This window comes from Silurus meridionalis, chromosome 3 (genome assembly GCF_014805685.1).
Source record: "Silurus meridionalis isolate SWU-2019-XX chromosome 3, ASM1480568v1, whole genome shotgun sequence".
Taxonomy (NCBI): domain Eukaryota; kingdom Metazoa; phylum Chordata; class Actinopteri; order Siluriformes; family Siluridae; genus Silurus; species Silurus meridionalis.
This window is the reverse complement of record NC_060886.1, coordinates 1,681,188-1,702,621: the sequence shown is the minus strand read 5'-3', so window position 1 is coordinate 1,702,621 and position 21,434 is coordinate 1,681,188. Positions and strand designations below refer to the sequence as shown.

At 41.0% G+C, this 21,434-nt stretch overlaps 1 protein-coding gene across 5 annotated transcripts in view; it reads left to right on the top strand.

The window, feature by feature from the left end:
• Window positions 1-373: 373 nt before the first annotated feature.
• Window positions 374-21,434, top strand: part of LOC124382753 (hepatic lectin-like) — a 58,662-nt gene continuing 37,601 nt past the window's right edge. Inside the window, exons 1-5 of one of the 5 annotated variants that reach the window (XM_046844973.1) lie at window positions 379-2,237; window positions 2,341-2,652; window positions 2,988-3,133; window positions 8,274-8,380; window positions 9,917-10,578. In XM_046844973.1, the coding sequence (XP_046700929.1) occupies window positions 2,063-2,237; window positions 2,341-2,652; window positions 2,988-3,133; window positions 8,274-8,380; window positions 9,917-10,058 (882 nt within the window). In that variant the 5' untranslated portion in view covers window positions 379-2,062 and the 3' untranslated portion in view covers window positions 10,059-10,578. Of the gene's footprint in view, window positions 2,238-2,340; window positions 2,653-2,987; window positions 3,134-8,273; window positions 8,381-9,916; window positions 10,579-19,639; window positions 20,122-20,233; window positions 20,588-20,908; window positions 21,055-21,434 lie in introns of those variants that run through there. The other 4 variants (XM_046844972.1, XM_046844975.1, XM_046844974.1 and 1 more) reach the window with 4 other exon arrangements.

Below are 21,434 nucleotides of genomic sequence, written 5' to 3'. Positions count from 1 at the left end.
CATTATAAATCATGTTCAGGGTTCCTAAGTGGAATGATTTGTATTAATCTCAAGTATCTTTATAGTTTATCTTTAGAGTTGTATTCCACAGCACCATGTATTATCCAATTAATGAAAACTCCAAAAAGAATAAGAGCGTAAGAATGTATCAAGCACGTCCATGATCACTGATACCTCACGAGCATGTTTTGTTAGGCAGAGTGAGAGAGAAGAAAAAACCCATGGATATACTTAAGTTTACTTATTATGAGAGCCAGTAGGAGTAAGACAGAGTACATGCATGTGAATGAGAGGGAGGGCAGTGGAGAGGTGTGATTGCAGGGAGAAGAGGTGGAGAAGGTGGAGGAGTTCAGGTACCTGGGGTCAACAGTGCAAAGTAATAAAGTGAAGAAAAGAGTGCAGGCAGGGTGGGGTGGGTGAAGAAAAGTGATAGCAGGAGTGATTTGTTATAAAACGGGTTAAGTGTGTAAGTGAACATTTAGAAGATGGTGGTGAGTCCTGCTATGTTGTATGGTTTAGAGACAGTGGCAATAACAAAAAGACAGGAAGTGGTTCTGGAGGTAGCAGAGTGGAAGCTAAGATTTTCATAGGGTGTGATAAGGATGGACAAGACTAGAAATTAGTTCATTAGAGGATGCTTTGGGAGTCAAGGTTGAGAGAGGTATAATTGAGATAATTGGTTATGTCCAGAGCAGAGACATGTGGTAAAGTCAAGGGATGGAAGAATGCTAAGGATGGAGCTGCCAGACAGGAAAAAAAGAAGAAGGCCAAGGAGGAGGATTGTAGATGTAGGTGGTGAGGGAAGACTTGCAGGTGGTTGGTTTGTAAGGAGTCAGATGTAAAGAACAGAGTGATTTGGAGATAAATTGCAAGGCTAGATTATTCTGTCAGTAAATGCAGATGATTAGGTGAGTGAGGACCCAAATGCAGGATGCCACAGGAGTAAGGTAAAAACAGGCATGAATATAAGGCAAACTGAGCAAAGGGGCAAGGCAAAAACAAAGTCCAAAAACAGTCCAGGGTCAAAACAGGTAAATAGGGCAATGCGGGGAAAGACAAAACCAAAATGGAAAACACAGTCCAAAAAATCAAAAGCCAGCAAACTGAGCAAAATAGGGCAGAGCAAAACACAAACGAAAACCAGTCCAGAGTTCAAAACCATAACCATAGCAGAACAGGGGTCAGGAACAGGATCAGAAACAGGAATTCAGAGCAGGCAGAGTGACAAGAAATAATCCCAGGGACTTTAGGAAGCCAGCGCCGTGTGCCGGGAAGATCCTGATACAGCCAAAAGAAAGAAAAATAGTATATTATCTTTTTTTTTTTATAAAGATTTGTTCTGTTTTCTAAGAAATATATCTGTTTCAATAGGATGATTTTACATGTATTATTAAAGATTATTAAAAAATTGTAATAATTGTATTTTTAAAATTCACTCTGTAAAGTTTCTTTTTCTTCCTCTTTTGTTCATTTTTACTTATTGAACCCAATCTATATTTGCCTTTCCAGTGTTGCCATTTTTATACTATAGGTACAGTAATAGTAATAAGCCAGAAGATATTTCTGACAACATATACCCAACAGCTACCAAGTTCACTGGACACTTTTGAGAATTAAAAAAACAACAACTTGAATTTACCAATTGGTAGAAGCTTCCAAATCCTACATCCTCTCTCCTTAATGTTTTTCATAGTTTCTGTTTTGTGTGTATAAGCATAATTTTTTTTCCAGAAAACAATACAGTTTTAACCTTCAGAAGGTCAGTCTTTAAAATGGCATTAGCTTATTAATGTAGTGTAAGGGATTTTTGAAAGATCAAATCTAGCTACAGAGAAACTAACAGGAAGCCAATAAACAGTGTTATAGTGATTGCATTGTGAAGGTGTTGCTGTGTGGGGGATAAGATGCCACTTCTACTTCCTGTACAACAACATTTTAGATAGTCACAGAAAGTTGATCTTAGATTGGAGGCTACAGCGGAGAGTGTAGAGATCGAGATCTAAAATACATTGAAGGCTTTTTTGTAGATCCAGCATCTTTACGAGAGGGAACAAAAAGAAAGATGAATGAAGAAGTTTATGAAAATTACTCAGGAGCTTCTGCAGATAGCAGGGCAGATGATCCAAAGGACATTGAAAATTCGTATGAAGACATATATGCAAATAAAGTTCCAGAAACTCAAGTGACCAGAAGCAATGATGGAACTATTTTAAGAAGCAATAATGGAATTATTTCAGGTATGCTTACACACTCACATTTATCTACACATACACACTACTTTAATGAATTACATCATCCTATGCAGATTTAATTGATTGATTGATTGATTTCTAACTTCAGAACCCAGCAGTTCAGGATACAGATGTTTCAGAGTGACTGTGTTTTGTCTGCTAATGCTGGTTGTTTTCTTGCTGGTTGTCATCACCATACTGTGGGTCAAATTTAATAACCTGACTGTAGAAAGAGGCCAGTTGGAGACCAGTTTCAACAATCTGACTATAGAGAGAGACCAGTTACAGAGCAGTTACAACAACCTTAATATGGAAAAAAGTCAGTTACAGACCAGTTACAACAACCTGAATATGGAAAAAAGTCAGTTACAGACCAGTTACAACAACATGGCTGTTGAGAAGGAACGTCTTTCTCAAATGAGTAAGTGAATGTTTGTTAAAATCAAAGTTATGCAGCACATTTTCAGTTAAAACACTAATTTTTTATCCCCTGTGTGTCTGTGAACACCAGATAATCCTTTTTTTTCAGTGTTTCTTCTTCTGCACATAATTTATGGTCTTTTGATGTCTTATATACATCTACTTATATGCCTTATTAATGTCTCTCTTCTTTTTTACTTCTCTGGCATTTTGTCTGTTTCTGGGCGACTGAAAATTTTGGTGGCGTTAGAACCACAGATACAATACATATATATATATATATATCGTAGTGATGGACTGGTTCAGGGTTTGTGGTTTGATCTTCGCTCTGTACAGAGAAAGACATTACCACACCAGGATGGAGATACTTCAGCTCCAGCATTTACTACATCTCTGCTGAGAAGAAGAGCTGGAGTGAGAGCAGAAAGGACTGCCAGGGGAGAGGAGCAGACCTGGTGATCATAAACAACAGTGAGGAACAGGTAGTGTACTGTAAAAAAATGAAAATTGAGAGATTATATAATTAAATGACATATTTCTAAACTCTTTATTTGATGTTAGACGCCTAAATAAGATCTGTATCTTCAGATAGAATCACACTACAAGATTTATAGAAGTTTATTGAAAAAATAAACTGTTACTATAGAAACAATTCCCTGTTAGAAGGACCACATCAATGTTGAATGGTTATAACAACGATGCACACTTTCTTATCGATCAGATTCGAAAATTCTGATTTATCCTGTTAGCCTTTGCCACAGATTTTGGGACCCACAGCTGAAAATACCCTACCTACATTTACACAATTTAAATACCTTTGAAAAGAAGACACTTTGAGCTTTTCATGTCCATTATGGCACCAGTGAGGTCGGCTGCCGTCACGACTGCTCCGGTTATGCGTATTTTTTTTATTTTATATTTTTATATACTTAGTTACCGTTTCATTTATAAAAGATGGACATCATTAGATATGACAGAGTCACTCATATATATTGGTGTACAATCCACTCACCTTTCACCATTTTTAAACCCGGACCCATGCTGGAATGGAAAGAACAAAGGACGCGACCCCTACCGGCGTCCGCGAGGGAAACAAGCCGGGGTCAGGAACAGGCTGAGGGCACGTGTAAACCATGCTCCCCTACCTAGTATCCTGTTAGCCAACGTCCAGTCACTGGAAAACAAGCTTGATGGCTTAAGGGCAAAGGTCAAGTTCAAGAGGGACAATGGGGACTAGAACCATCTCTGCTTCACCGAGACATGGCTGAACCCAGCGATACCAGACTGCACCATCCAGCCAGCCGAGTCGTTCTCAGTTTACCGCATGGACAGAACACGGAAGTCGGGAAATAAAGAGTAGGTGGAGTGTGTCTAATGGTGAACAAACACTGGTGAGACAGCATGAGCATCGTTCCCCTTTCACGCTCCTGCACACCAAACCTCGAACTACTGACCATCAAATGTCGGCCCTACTATCTACCTTGGGAATTCAGCTCGGTTATAGTCAGTGCCGTTTAAATTCCACCTCAAGCAGACACGGACACTGCAGTATGGGACTTACACGAATCAATAACACTACACCAAACACAGCATCGGGACACTGCGCTTATTGTGGTGGGAGACTTTAACAGTGACAACCTCAAGCGCGCACTCCCAAACTTTCAGCAAAACATTACCTGCCCCACCAGGGGCGAAAGGACACTGGACCACTGCTAGACACCATTTAAGAACCCACTCTCCTGCCTACAACACAAGGTTTGGCACCGTGGACATGGACGAGAACAAGGCAGAGCGGAGCAGTGAAGGATGCAAAGCAGTACTATGGGAGGAAACTGGAGTCACAGTTCCAACATCTGGGCTCTAAGAGGAACACCATCTTCTAGAATGGGGAATGCGAACGCTTCTCTGGCAGACGAGCTAAAAAATCTTACGCTCGCTTCGAGGCTGCAGCTAACCACGCTAGTGCCGCTAGCGGAACAACCAGCATGCATGCTGAGAGAGCCCTCCAGAGGGTGGTGCGTTCAGCTGAATGTACCATCCACATTGAGCTCCCTGACCTGCAGGACATCTACAGCACGCGGTGCCGGACCAGAGCCAGGAAGATTGTGAAGGAGCTCAGCGATCCCAACAATGAACTATTTTATTTGTTGTGTTCAAGGAAACCACACCACACCGCACATGTTCACTTTAAGAACAATCACATCAAATCACCTTAAATTTTACTGTAAATTTTACTGTTTACTGTTTACTTTCATACGCGTCCTTGCATATACACTCTTTCACATATATCTTTATAAATGTTTATTTTTATAAAGTTTATATTTTTTTATTTATCTGCCTTAGTTTTTCCTTGTTTATTTTACTCCTTGTTCTATTCCCTCATGCCGGACGGTCGTAAAAAGCATTTCACTGCATGTCGTACTCTGTATGTATGTGTATGTGACAAATAAAATTTGATTTGATTTGATTGATTTATTTAAAGTTGATATTGCTCAAAAAGATAATTAAGTTACAGAAAGTTATATATGATGTACATATATAACCGTGAATATATATTTCCTGAATTATAGATAAAGATAAAAATTATATATTTTAAATTGAATAAAGGTATCATGAAAATTGAGATTCCTACAAACATTTATCTGAGACTATGTCTGGTTCACCCCTCCCCGCCCCACCCAGCCCAAATTTTAGGACTCACCGCTGAAAACACCTACCTAACTTTAAATGTTAACAGTTCCTGACAAAAATGTGCTACATAAACAATTTAGATACCTTTAAAGGGAAGAAGAAACTTTGAGCTTTACTGTCAATCATCAAAGTTATTTTGCTCAAAAGATAAGTTATAGATGATGAAGTGCTATGGATATACTTTTTTGCACAACATTTTGTTTACATCTTTGTTACTGTTCACTTTGTCGCTTACACACCACGGTGTGTAATATACAACAGGTTTACTAGCGGAGCTATTTTGTATGTTGTGTTTTGTGTATTTGTCTTGCACTGTCTTGTGTTGTCTTTGCACTGTTTGCACCAGTTTGCACACGATGCACTTTATGTGGCGAGGACACTTACTAGTCCTTAACCCTGTGTTTTTTTTTGTTGTTATATGTAGCACCAGGGTTCAGGAGGAACGTTGTTTAATTTCACTGTGTACTGCGTCACATACAGTTGTGTTCAAAATTATTCAACCCCCAATGCTGTAAATGGTTTTAGGGAATTTAGTGTACATTTGTAATTGTATTCAGAATGAAATCCTACAAGGACTTCTTAAAGAACCATATGCAACTAAAATGACATCAATTAGTTTTGTAATACAGTAGTAAATGTTTCTTTTGTGAATTCTTCATTGACATAATTATTCAACCCCTTAAAGACTACCACTCTGAAGAACAGAGGTTCAATGAAGTGTTTTCAATCAGGTATTGAAAACACCTGTGGATATCAGGGAGCAGCAATAAAGCCTAATAAGCACCAATTAGGCAGCTTTAAAATGACTGTGATACTCAGCTCCTTCTAGACATTTACTGGTGTGGTTACAAACATGGTGAGGTCAAGAGAATGGTCCAGGAAGACAAGAGAACAGGTGATTACTCTTCACAGGAAGGGCAATGGCTATAAGAAGATTGCAAAGATGTTAAACATACCAAGAGACACCATAGGAAGCATCATTCGCAAATTCAAGGCAAAGGGCACTGTTGAAACGCTACCTGGTCGTGGCAGAAAGAAGATGCTGACTTCGACTGCTGTGCGCTACCTGAAGCGTAGAGTGGAGAAAAGTCCCCGTGTGACTGCTGAGGAACTGAGAAAAGATTTGTCAGATGTGGGTACTGAAGTTTCTGCTCAGACAATACGGCGCACCCTGCGTAATGAAGGCCTCCATGCCAGAACTCCCAGGCGCACCCCTTGCTGTCCCCAAAGAATAAGAAGAGTCGACTGCAGTATGCCAAAAGTCATGTGGACAAACCACAGAAGTTTTGGGATAGTGTTCTGTGGACTGATGAAACAAAATTAGAACTGTTTGGGCCCATGGATCAACGCTATGTTTGGAGGAGGAAGAACAAGGCCTATGAAGAAAAGAACACCTTGCCTACTGTGAAGCATGGCGGGGGGTCAATCATGCTTTGGGGCTGTTTTGCTTCTGCAGGTACTGGGAAGCTTCAGCGTGTGCAAGGTACCATGAATTCTCTTCAGTACCAGGAGATATTGGATGACAATGTGATGCAGTCCGTCACAAACCTGAGGCTTGGAAGGCGTTGGACCTTTCAACAGGACAATGATCCCAAGCATACCTCCAAGTCCACTAGAGCATGGTTGCAGATTAAAGGCTGGAACATTTTGAAGTGGCCATCGCAGTCACCAGACTTAAATCCGATTGAGAACCTCTGGTGGGACTTAAAGAAAGCAGTTGCAGTGCGCAAGCCTAAGAATGTGACTGAACTGGAGGCTTTTGCCCATGATGAATGGACGAAGATACCCGTAGATCGCTGCAAGACACTTGTGTCAAGCTATGCTTCACGTTTAAAAGCTGTTATAACTGTAAAAGGATGTTGTACTAAGTACTAAGATTGAATGTCACTTGGGGGTTGAATAAAACTGATAATGATGTGAGCTCAGAAAAGACATTTGTGGTTATTTCATTATAAATGTTATGTTATATTTGTCTGACCTACACGTGCCTCTTTGATTTAATTGTAAGCAGGATGACTGAATGATCATAATCAATGTCAAACCGACCAAAACAATCAATTTCAGTGGGGGTTGAATAATTTTGAACACATCTGTATATATGGTTAAAGCTTCTTGACTTGACATTTCCTGCATTCAACATTATTTTTATTTCATATATGAATACATGAAATCAGTAATGTAGCAATCCATAAAAAAGTACTGGGTTGAAAACCACATGTTTATATTTCAAATCTTATGAAGATTTTCATAACAAATGAGATTCCTACAAACATTTATCTGAAACTATGTCTGATCCTTTTCTCCTCCCCTGTTTGAGAGACACCTGCTAAACTCAGGTGGCCATTTATTCTCTATTCATACAGTTTACATAGAAATGAATAACTGACCATTAAATGCTTTTGTTATACATGTTTAGCTATTGATATTGATTTGGCGTTCATATTGATGACCAGGTAGCCAGAAAAGCTATTGTTTTACAGTCATGGCCATTCATATTGATGTCTGGCCATTCCAATCGACACACACACACACACACACACACACACACACACACACACACACACACACACACACTTACTTTTCAAGCATTTCTCTTAAAAAAACAAATTGGCACTAAAACGTATAACATCGTATAAAACTGCAAAGGGAGATATATTGTAAATTACAGATGTAAAATAGTATCAGATTTTCCATTCCCATGCCGATCTCTAAGTCTCTATTGTTACTCTGCCCAGAATAATATTTTACACATCGCTTTTTTTTGTAATCAAAGCCCAGTTAGCAAGAGTTAAAAAAAAAACTTTTTTTAGTGTTTGGTCTCATTTGTTTTGCGACACTATATTATACCAGCAATATTTGTTTGTTTTACCAGCAAGATGTTGTTTTTGAATCTAGTCTAATTTAGTCTAATCGGTTTTTATTCCACACCAGGAATTTGTTGAGGTGTGGAGAAGAAATCAAGGTGTTTGGATTGGTGCAAATGACAGAGACAGTGAAGGGACCTGGAAATGGGTGGACGGTACCACAGTAATAAATGGGTAAGAGAATGAGAAATATTTGGTTTGTTCAATTGTCACTCTCACATCACGTTTAAGAACACAGAAATCACTCTCAGGTCTCACAGCATATGTGATGCTTTCACACTGGCAGGTTAGAGCACAGTTTCATGAAAAGATTGTTCATGTAAAATCTGTCTTGAAGAACCAAAACAAAACCTCCCTGTAGGAAAGGGTTTAAGTTTGGTTGCCCTGGAACTGTGCCTTAATCCACTCAAATGTAAACATGACTTATGTACAGGTGAACACTTGTTCAGGATGTTAAGTAACCTGCACAGGTGTTGTAGCTAATGACATCATCATCATTCATCTTCACAACCTGTAGGTACCATGAATTCTTATCGATCAACTGTCCCCTAAAAAAAAATATATTTTTAGTTTATTGTTTGTTTTATAAGGTACAGTGGGTAATATTATTATTTGATCCCATTTGATTTACCCATTTACAAAGAAATACCGTAATTTCCCGGTTATTAAACGCACCCAAATATAAGCCGCACCCACTGAATTTTTCAAAGATTTTTATCTTGAACATAAATAAATCCCACCTGTCCATAAGCCGCAGGTGCCTAAATTGAAACTAATGAACTTTACACAGGCTTTAATGAAAGACAGTGTCTGTTACACGGCTTGTATCTAAACAGTAGCCTTCCAAGAAAGTCATATTTCACTGTCTTCCGCCTTCCTTTCACAACTATTTCTCTCGGGAGTTTATCTTTTGGCATCGTCTTGCGTTTAAAAATCACCATCGGTGAAGCTTTTCTCCCGATGCCATGCAGCTCAGAACACAGGTGAAGTGCGTTTTTTCATGCCCAGTTGTTTTCAGCGTGACGAATGATTCACATTTCCTGTTGACAGTCCCAGTGAGCGACATTCATTTTGATATAACGAATTTCATTAGTTCACCTAAACCCGTTCAGCAATTTCATTGGTCTAATGATATAGGGCTCAGTTTTTTGGCTTGAAGCTTGTGAAACCGGGAAAAACAATCAAAAATCCATAAATTAAGCGCTTTGTTGTTTAAGCCACGGGGTTCAAAGCGTGGGGAAAAAGAAGCGGTTTATAGTCCGGAAAATACGGTAAACAGTCAGGTTTATTTTAACAGAGAGAGAGAGAATATAAAACAAATATAAAAATAACTAATTTTAATAAATTAGCATTATATATTATATCAAATTTATATAAAAAAATATATATTCTGTCTCTGTTAAAAGAAACCTACCATAAATATTCTAGACTGTTCATTTCCTTATAAGGGGGTAAATTTACAAAATCAGCAGTGGATCAAATAATTATTTCCCCCCTGTATATGGATGTGTATTTTCAGTGTATAGTGTATAAGAAAGAAAGAAAGTGTATAAGGTATATGGTGAGTCACAGTATGTAAAATCATGGTACAGTGAAGTTTTGTTGAAATAAATGTTTTTATTGAAAATTGTCTTTAATTAAACCGCAATAATGATGAAAGGTCAATAAAACTACATAAAATGAAGATGAAGACCGATTCTCTCCTTTCAGTTTCTGGAATCCGGGTGAACCAAACAATAAATGGGATGAGGACTGTGCTATGTCTGGCTTTCACTCTGGGAACGGAAAATGGGTTGATGTTTCTTGTAACAACAATTATATTTGGATCTGTGAGAAAAAACTTAATATGTGAAATGTTGCATATAAGTGAAAAACACAAATGTTGAATTTTATTGCTTTTATGTACATACTGGTAGAAAGAGAAATGAAGTGAAGCCCCAACCTGTTTCTAGGAAAAAAAGGTACGCTTGATGACTATTATTGATTTCTGTGATAACACTGTAAATCTCGATTTTACATATTTCTGCTCATATTTCTACTTTTATATTAAATCTTAACATTATATATCAAATCCTAATATCTAATCTTTCTTACTAAAAGTGCTTTAAAAGTTTTTTCTGAATTTCTACAAAGTGATTTGTAGAGTTTGTTTCTGATATTCATGTTAATGAGTCTATAACAAGTAATAAATGTGTTTGCAGAAAATGGGCTTGGTGGCAATTTTTTTTTAATTCAGGCAAAAATTAATCATCCATTAATAATTTTTCAATTCAAGTCCAAAACAATTTTTGTTAGGACTGGAAATAAGAAAAAAAAATCCCCAGTGTTAGAAAACAAGCCCCACACTCTCTTGAACCAGCTGAGGCAGGCAACACAAGCTTATTTAGTGTATATACAGTATATATATATATATATATATATATATATATATATATATATATATATATATATATATATATACTATTTCGTAATGTGTGTTTGAACATGTACAATACGAGAAGATGAATAATAATAGAAGAATTATAGCCTACTTAGAGGTGGAGTACAATAAGTATAAGAATACAAGTACTGAATTGTGATAATAGATAGATACATCTATATTGTCATTGTATACTGTATATATAATATATAACAACATATGTATTATATGTACAGTGAATACATATAAAGGGTATAGCAGAGCAGAGATGTGTTGACATTGTTGAAAAGTATAAGTAAATAGTGATAAGGATATAACTGAAATAAATTTTAAGACACTGCTGTAAAGGAACAACTAGTAGAAGGTTATTGTCAGGAATCCACTTACCACACCCCCCTTGGCAGCTGTCACACTGCCTTGCTCTGCCACTCCCCCTGCATTAACAGATTAACAGACAGGTGTCTCTCTTACCGATTCAGCTATAAAAGCCTCCATTTCCATCTCACTCATGTCAGACCTACTTTATGGCTACGGACACCGACCTAGTCACAGACTCCCAGCATTCCCAGCTGGCTCCGAGGATTACACAGTTTTGGAGGTTAACTCACGTTCCAAGGATAACTTACATTCCGAGGATTACTCACACTCCCATGGATTACTATCCTTCCGAGGTTTACTTTCGCTTCTGTGTGAATTATCTACCTGTTGGATCATACCGGCTTTATGGACTAAACCCGCGCTGCGGTTCGTAACTCTATCTGACTCTGGTGTTGTTTTATTGCTTCAATAAACATGATAGAGCTACTCTCGTTTCCGGTTCGTGGTCAGCACACTCCGCACGGCTCCGGAGCATGCGAGAACCATGCCCCTTGAAAGCCCAGGAGAATTCCCGGCTCGCTTCCCTGGCGAGATGACCGAGTGCGGGGGGATTCCTACGGAGCGTCGGCAGGTACGTGGATGTGCAGTCATCCCAATTCCCCACCGAGTGGGCCAAGAGTGGGCCATTTCCCTTCTGTCTGGAGATTCTCTCTCTAGAGCCAGCAAGCTCTGGAGCATGAAAGGAGCTTTTTGGCTCATACGCCGAATTCATCAGACAACTCCTGGGGATTTTCAGGATGACAACGGCAGATCTCCACAACTGCACCTTCAGTTCCTCCGAGCGCTCCGCTCCGTTCCAGAGTCCCCGCGAGCGTGCCGCCCTGTTCCAGAGTCCCCATGAGTTCTAGAGTTCCTACGAGCACACCACCCCGCTCCAGTGTTCCGCAGAGGGTGCCCCCCAGCTCCAATGTCCTGCCAAGGGTGCCGTTACTCCGCCGCCTGGCTGCAAAGGGGACGTTGTACCGCCGACCTGGCCACGAAAGGGAGGCCGTACCGCCGCCTGGCCACGAAGGGGACATTGTACTGCCAACTGGCCGCGAAAGGTGACGTTCACCTCCAAACTCCTCAGTAGACGACGTCTGGCCTCCAAGTTTTCCTGAAGGCGGAGTCGCACAGCCAAGTGCCTCAAAAGGCGACGTCTCCCCCCCAAGTTCGCCACAAGGTGACGTGTCGCGTCCAAGTTCCCCACAAGGCGATGTCTCGCCTCCAAGTTCCCCACAAGGTGCGCCATCCCGTTCCAGAGTCCCCACCCATTCCAGAGTCCCCAAGAGTGTGCCGCCTCGTTCCAGAGTCCCCATGAGCGCACCACCCCGCTCCAGTGTTCCACCGAGGGTGCCGCTCCGCTCCAGTGCTCCGCCGAGGGTGCCGCCCAGCTCCAGTGTCCCATTGAGGCTGCCGTTGCACTGCCACCTGGCCGCGAAGGGGATGTCGTACCGCCGCTTGGCCACAAAAGGGACGTCGTACTGCTGCCTGGCCACGACAAGGACGTCTTACCGCTGACTGGCCGTGGCGATGACGTCGTACCGCCACCTGCCCGCGAAAGGGACATCGTACCGCTGACCTGGCCGGGAAAGGGAGGCCGTACCGCCGCCTGGCCACGAAGGGGACATTGTACTGCCAACTGGCCGCGAAAGGTGACGTTCACCTCCAAACTCCTCAGTAGACGACGTCTGGCCTCCAAGTTTTCCTGAAGGCGGAGTCGCACAGCCAAGTGCCTCAAAAGGCGGCGTCTCCCCCAAGTTCGCCACAAGGTGGCGTGTCGCGTCAAGTTCCCCACAAGGCGATGTCTCGCCTCCAAGTTCCCCACAAGGTGCGCCATCCCGTTCCAGAGTCCCCACCCATTCCAGAGTCCCCAAGAGTGTGCCGCCTCGTTCCAGAGTCCCCATGAGCGCACCACCCCGCTCCAGTGTTCCACCGAGGGTGCCGCTCCGCTCCAGTGCTCCGCCGAGGGTGCCGCCCAGCTCCAGTGTCCCATTGAGGCTGCCGTTGCACTGCCACCTGGCCGCGAAGGGGATGTCGTACCGCCGCTTGGCCACAAAAGGGACGTCGTACTGCTGCCTGGCCACGACAAGGACGTCTTACCGCTGACTGGCCGTGACGATGACGTCGTACCGCCACCTGCCCGCGAAAGGGACATCGTACCGCTGACCTGGCCGGGAAAGGGAGGTCGTACCGCCGCCTGGCCGCGAAAGGGACGGTGTACCGCCGCCAGGCTGTGAAAAGGAACTCGTACTGCTGCCGAAAAGGAAGTCGCCTACAAACTCCTCAGAAGACGATGTCTGGCCTCCAAGCTTTCTTGGAAGCAGAGTCACGTAGCCAAGTGCCTCGAAAGGCAACGTCCCGCCCCCAAGTTCCCCTCAGGGCGACGTCTCGCCTCCAAGTTACCCACAAGCCGACATCTCGCCTCTAAGTTTCCCACAAGGCACGCTGACCCGTTCCAGAGTCCCCACAAGTTCCAGAGGCCAAACTCCTCAGAAGACGACATCTGGCCTCCAAGTTTTCCTGAAGGCGAAGTCGCTTAGCCAAGTGCCTCAAAGTGCAACGTCTCGTACCCAAGTTCCCCTCAGGGCGACGTCTCGCACCCAAGTTCCCCTCAGGTCGATGTCTCACCTCCAAGTTCCAGGTGTCGTAAAAACGTTTTATTCACAATAGAATATAGATGAACATATCAAATGTTGAAAGTGCGACATTTTGAAATGTCATGCCACATATTGGCTCATTTAGAATTTCATGAGAGCTCCACATTCCAAAAAAGTTGGGACAGGTAGCAATAAGAGGCCGGAAAAGTTAAATCTACATATAAGGAACAGTTGGAGGACCAATTTGCAACTTATTAGGTCAATTGGCAACATGATTGGGTATTAAAAAAACCTCTCAGAGTGGCAGTGTCTCTCAGAAGTCAAGATGGGCAGAGTATCACCAATTCCCTCAATGCTGTGGCGAAAAATAGTGGAGCAATATCAGAAAGGAGTTTCTCATAGAGAAATTGCAGTTTGAAGTTCCAATCCAAAGTTTCAGAAAATCTAAAACAATCTCTGTGCGTAAGGGTCAAGGCCTGAAAACCATACTGGATGCCTGTGATCTTCAGGCCCTTAGACAGCACTACATCACATACAGGAACGCTACTTTAATGGAAATCAAACCATGGGCTCAGGAATACTTCCAGAAAACATTGTTGAACACAATCCACCGTGCCATTTGCTGTTTCCGGCTAAAACTCTTTAGGTCAAAAAAGAAGCCATATCTACACATGATCCAGAAGCACAGTTTTTTTCTTTGGGCCAAGGTTCATTTAAAATGGACTGTGGCAAAGTGGAAAACTGTTCTGTGGTCAGACTAATCAAAATTTGAAGTTCTTTTGAAAAACCTGGGGCGCCATGTCATCCGAACTAAAGAGGATAAAGACAACCCAAGTTGTTATCAGCGCTCAGTTCAGAAGCCTGCATCTCTGATCTTATGGTGTTGCATGTGTGCGTGTGGCATGGGCAGCTTACACATCTGGAAAGGCACCATCAATGCTGAAAGGTATATCCAAGTACTAGAACAACATATGCTCCCATCCAGACGTCATCTCTTTCAGGGAAGTCCTTGCATTTTCCAACATGACAATGCCAGACCACATACTGCATCAATTACAACATCATGGCTGCAGAGAAGAAGGATCCAGGTACTGAAATGACAAGCCTGCAGTCCAGATCTTTCACCCATAGAAAATATTTGGCGCATCATAGGAGGAAGATGCGACAAAGAAGACCTAAGGCAGTTGAGCAACTAGAAGCCTGTATTAGACAAGAATGGGACAACATTCCTATTCCTAAACTTGAGCACTAGTCTCCTCAGTCCCCAGACATTTGCAGACTGTTATAAAAAGAAGAGGGGATGCCACACAGTGGTAAACATGGCCTTGTCCCAACTTTTTTGAGATGTGTTGATGCCATAAAATTTAAATGTAACTTATTTTTTTCTTAAAATGATAAATTTTCTCAGTTTAAACATTGGATATGTCATCTATGTTGTATTCTGAATAAAATATTGAAATTTTGAATTTTGAAAACTTCCACATTAAAATCTGCCAAAATGTTAATCCTTTTACAAACCCGATTCCAAAAAAGTTGGGACACTGTACAAATTGTGAATAAAAACAGAATGCAGGACTGCTATGTTCACAGGACAAGTCTGTGGAGGAAGTCGGAACAATTGTTCATCTGCTACGGCCCTCTGAGGAGAGGCCTTCCTGCTCATAAGCAGACCCTCAGCAGATGGATAATCGACGATATTGCATCCTCCTTCAAGCCATCTGGTCTCCCCGTACCATTCCCTGAGGAAACGAGATGCTGCGTCTCCATGACACACCTCTGCTGTCTCAGCGCTTCCTTCTCTGTTACAGAAGCTGGCGTCGGCTTCACTGATTGCACACATGGAGAGTTAATCCACAGAGTTAACCCACGGAAGTCTGCTGGACCTGACAACATTCCTGGCAGAGTGCTTAGGGAATGTGCAGAACAGCTAGCGGATGTCTATACTGACATCTTCAACATCTAACTGAGCAGTAACGTTGTTCCCACGTGCTTCAAGACAACGACCATCGTTCCTGTGCCGAAGAAGTCTACCATATCCTGCCTCAATGACTATCGTCCCGTCGCGCTGACACCCATCGTGATGAAGTGCTTCGACAGGCTCATCATGATGCACATTAAGACACAGCTTCCACCCTGCCAGGACCCCATGCAGTTTGCGTATCGGCCAAACCATTCCACGGACGATGCTATCTCCACAACCCTCCATTTGGCCCTCACCCACCTGGATAACAAGGACTCATATGTACGAATGCTGTTAATTGACTTCAGCTCAGCATTCAACAAAATCATTCCTCAGCACCTGATTGAGAAGTTGAGCCTACTGGGCCTGAACACCTCCCTTTGTAACTGGATCCTGGACTTCCTGACTGAGAGACCTCAGTCAGTACGGATCGGAAACAGCATCTCAAGCACCACCACACTGGGCACTGGGGCCCCCCAGGGCTGTGTGCTCAGTCCACTGCTGTTTACTTTGCTGACTCACAACTGTGTAGCAATGCCCAGCTCGAATCATATCATCAAGTTTGCTGATGACACGACCGTGGTGGGTCTAATCAGCAAGAACGACGAGTCAGCATACAGAGAGGAGGTGCAACAGTTAACTGCCTGGTGTGGAGCAAACAACCTGTCTCTAAACGTAGACAAAATTAAAGAGATGGTTGTGGACTTTAGGGAGCTCAGAGCGACCAAACTCCACTGATTATTGATGGATCCTCAGTGGAGATCGTCAAGAACCCGAAATTCCTTGGTGTTCATCTGGCGGACAACCTCACCTGGTCACTCAACACCAGCTCTATCACCAAGAAAGCCCAGCAGCGTCTCTACCAGTGTTGGGCAACGTTACTTTTAAAAGTAATGCATTACAATATATAACAGTTACTCCCCAAAAAAAGTAACTAATTACGTTACTTAGTTACTTTTTATGGAAAGTAATGCGTTATATTTCTTTTGCGTTACTTTTGCATTACTTGTATCTCTTTCACGCCTTACAGGTGTAACAGGTGTAATATAGATAATTGCCATTAAGAAATCAGTTATATTAGAGCAAAAGACATGTCTTAAACATGTAAAATGCTGAATAACTTCTTAGAGAACAATAAGATGATCGACTAAATTTTGACCACAAGGCTGAACACTTTCCAGTCGCACTTCTGTACACTGCTTTGCAATCTGCCTTCGCCGTCAGGAATGTAACTATCGTTCGTGTATATAAGGTTGAGGGTGTGGGCTGCACACCGGTGATGTGGAGGGAGAACATACCTTTCACTGTCATCACGTAAAACTCCGTGCAATTCCGTAAATATGACCTCGTCCTCGTCTACATCATTCTCTGCTTCATCATCAGCTTGAAACATTCTGAACGCTTTTACAAAGTTCACGCTATTATCAGTGGCAGTTTATTTTCCCACAAAGAGCAAATGAGCTGTGAATTTACTCTCTATCTCCACTGCGATGACATCTGTAGTGCTGTGCTTTGCATGCAGATGTTTATTTTTTTTACGTGTTAATTCAGTATTTATTTTTTTATTCAAAATAATTTAACTGAAAAGTAACTCGCATTACTTTTTTTAAAAAGTAACTCATATTAATGTGTAAATTTATAAAGTAACGCGTTACTTTACTCGTTACTCCAGAAAAGTAATATTATTACTTAATGCACGTTAGTTGTAACGCGTTAAATGTGTGTTATCAAACTGTACAACCTGGGCTTAACACTTAACACACACTCATCACTCATTTCAATCCATTCCACTATCATCTATTTATTATTATTTATGTTTGACTGTACTACACTGTTTAACTGCTGCTTCTTGCACCTTTCAGTGTATTACTGTTTACATGCCGTCTTTTGCACCTTCGACTACTATATTGTTTACATGCTTTTTTGCACCTTCTACTTTGTTATATTATACTACACTGTTTACATGCTGTCTTCTGCACATCTTGACTGCTGCTGTTTTTTTGCGCTACATTGTGTTTCTAATATTCACTCCCAGTTATAGTTTTTACAGTTCACAGTACTGTATAATCAAGTATACAGTAGGTTTACTGGTCGGTGCTATTTTGGTTTTGTGTCTTGTCCTGTTTGCACTGTTTGCACCAGGTTGCACTCGATTCACTTTATGTAGCTTGTGTTGTGTTGCTTAATTTTATTGTGTAGTGTAGCACCAGGGTTCCGGAGGAACATTGTCTCGTTTTTACTGTGTAATGTGTACCACTGTGTATAGTAGAAATGACAATAAAATCCTCTTGACTTGACTCTTGACTTGACATTTTTTTGCTGGTGTGAGTCTAGTCTTCGTGACACCTTTTGGAACACATTGAAATTTCTGCTGGTTACACCACTACACTTGACCATTAAAGCAATAACTACTCAAATCTCTTGTCCTACTATTTTTTCTCCCCTAGGCCTAGCCAAGGTGGGAACGTAACAGGCAGTATTTAAAATTCTTAGTATCTTATTGAGCACACATGCAAATATTTATGGTCAGTACCCTAATTAATGACTCTGTTCTTTCTCACTTCCCTTTTCTCTTGTCTCTGTCAGCTTTTTATTGGTTGTTAGAACAGTTACATACAAAACTATTAATCATCAATGGGCAGTGTTTGAATCGTCGGATAACATTCCAAGTGGAGGTTGTTCTATAGTAAGATACTAAATACTGCCACTATGTGGCACAATGGATTTAGTTAAAAATAATTGTTGTTTTTATGAAACCTTTAGCCTGAATAATAATAATAGTGTCAGGTTGGCGAACATGAGGCGGTAGCGGAAATAACTCAATTATTGTTTATTAAACCCAAAATATACACACAAGTCATGCATTGCCGTGAACTGAAACTTATCTGCTCGGGACGAGTAATCCAAAAAGGAAAGCAAAATCCAGAAAGGAAAGTAAATGCCACCGGCTAAGAGTAATCCACAAAGGAGACAAGTCAGGAGACGGAACCAGCAGGGAAGGCTGGCGGTCAAGGATCCATGGGATCACCCTCATGACATTCAAGAACCGACAGCCTGTGACTTGAGAACGTGAGTTTATATAGTCACCTCCTAAACGAGTCACAGCTGTCGGGAATCAAAGCCAGCATGGCATAACAAGGCAGCGTGATTGCTACCGAGGGGGCGTGGCAGGTGGATCCCTGACAAATAGCTGAGGACTATTTTATCATATGGTTGGATACTTTCTGCTGATTGTTTTCCCCTAGAAGCAACTTTTTAGCTTTGTTAGACTCATCATCTTTCAGCTGCTCCATACCACCCTGTCTTCTACATCAGCCACTGTTAAATTAACCAAATGCATTTCTTCAATAACCATGTCCATAAACCTCCTCCTTGGCCTTCCTCTTTTCCTCCTTCCTGGTGGCTTTATTTTTAGAATTCTCCTACCCAAAATATCCCATGTCCCTTCTCTGGACATAAACAAACCACCTCAATTGCATCTCTCTCACCTTGTCTCTGAAATGTCCTTCATGCGAAGTCCCTCTAATAAGCTAATTTCTATTCATCACAACCTTGTCACACCCACTGAAAATTGCAGCATCTTCAGCTCTGCTACCTCCAGCTCCAGCAGCCAAAAGTGGAAGAAAAAGAAAAGGAAGATTAGTACCTTTTCATACGGATTTTTGTCTTTGTAAAGTAAAATCCGATTCGTTCTGTTTTCCAAAACTTTTGGATCAATAGCCAAATGTTGAAAATGACAGAAAACAGTTTCAATAGGATGATTTTACATGTTCTAGTAAAGATTATTGAAAAATATGTCTTAATATTCATTCTGTAAAGTTTCTTTTTCTTCCTTTTTTTTACACATTGAACCCAACCTATATTGGCCATTCTAGTGTTGCCATGTTTTTACAGTAGGTACAGTAATAGTTATTAGCCAGAAGATATATCTGACAACATATACCCAACAGCTACCAAGTTCACTGGACACTTTTGAGAAATTCAAAAAAACATCTTGAATTTACCAATTGGTAGAAGCTTCCAAATCTTACATCCTCTCTCCTTAATGTTTTTCATAGTTTCTGTTTTGTTTGTGACACCATAATCTTTTTTTCTAGAAAACTATACAGTTATAACCTTCAGAGGGTCAGTCTTTAAAATGACATTAGCTTATTAATGTAGTGTGAGTGATCTTTCAAATTTAGCTACAGAGAAACTAACAGGAAGCCAATAAAAAACACTGGTATAGCAATGACCTACTGAATGTGTTGATGTGTGGGGGGCAAGATGCAACTTCTACTTCCTGTACAACAAAACCTTAGACACAGAAGTCACAGGTAGTTGATCTTAGTTTGGAGGCTACAGTGGAGACTGTAGAGATCGAGATCTAAAATACATTGAGGGCTTTTTGTAGATCTAGTGTCTTTACAAGAGGGAACACAAAGAAAGATGAATGAACAAATTTATGAAAATTACTCAGGAGTTTTTGCAGATAGCAGGGCAGCTGATTCAAAGGACAACGAAAAATTGCATGAAGACATATATGCAAATCAAGTTCCAGAAACTCAAGTGACCAGAAGCAATGATGGAATTATTTCAGGTATGCTCACACACTCACATTCATCTACACATACAAACTACTTAAATGAATTATATCATCCTATGGAGATTTGATTGATTTGATTAATTGATTGATTGATTTCTAAATTCAGAACCCAGCAGTTCAGGATACAGATGTTTCAGAGTGACTGTGTTTTGTCTGCTAATGCTGGTTGTTTTCTTGCTGGTTGTCATCACCATACTGTGGGTCAAATTTAATAACATGGCAACAGAAAAAAGCCAGTTACAGACCAGTTTCAACAACCTGACTATAGAGAGAGACCAGTTACAGACCAGTTTCAACAACCTGAATATGGAAAAAAGTCAGTTACAGACCAGTTTCAACAACCTGAATATGGAAAAAAGTCAGTTACAGACCAGTTTCAACAACCTGAATATGGAAAAAAGTCAGTTACAGACCCGTTACAACAACATAGCTGCTGAGAAGGAACATCTTTCTCAACTGAGTAAGTGAATGTTTGTTAAATTTAAAGTAATGCAGCACATTTGTAGTGAGTAAAAAGACTAATTTTGTATCCCATGTGTGTCTGTTAACACCAGATAATCCTCAGAGGGAGTGTTTAATTACCAGTGTTTCTTCTTGTGTACATATTTTATGGTTTATTAATGTCTTATATACATAGCCTTAATAATGTCTCTCTATTCTTTCTCACTTCTCTGGCATTTTGTCTGTTTCTGGGTGATAGCAATTGTGGATTTAGTGAACATGAACATATCGTAGTGTTGGACTGGTTCAGGGTTTGAGTTTTGATCTTCTCTCTGTACAGAGAAAGACATTACCACACCAGGATGGAGATACTTCAGCTCCAGTATTTACTACATCTCTACTGAGAAGAAGAGCTGGAGTGAGAGCAGAAAGGACTGCCAGGGGAGAGGAGCAGACCTGGTGATCATAAACAGCAGTGAGGAACAGGTAGTGTACTGTAAAAATGGTAAAATTAAGAGATTATATATTTAAATGGCATATTTCTAAACTCTTTATTTGATGTTAGAAGCCTGAATTGGATCCGTATCTTTAGATTATTGCACACCAGAATCACACAAGATTTATAGAAGTTTATTGAAAAAAATTAACTGTTACTATATAAACAATTACCTGTTAGAAGGACCACATCAATGTTAAAGTATTGTTCATGTTATGGTTATAACAATGATGCACACCTTCTAATTAACCAGATTAGAAAAATCCTGAATGAACCTTTTAGCCTTCGCCACAGATTTTGGGACTCACCGCTGAAAATACCCTACCTACATTTAAATGTTAAAAATGGGCTACATACACAATTTAAATAT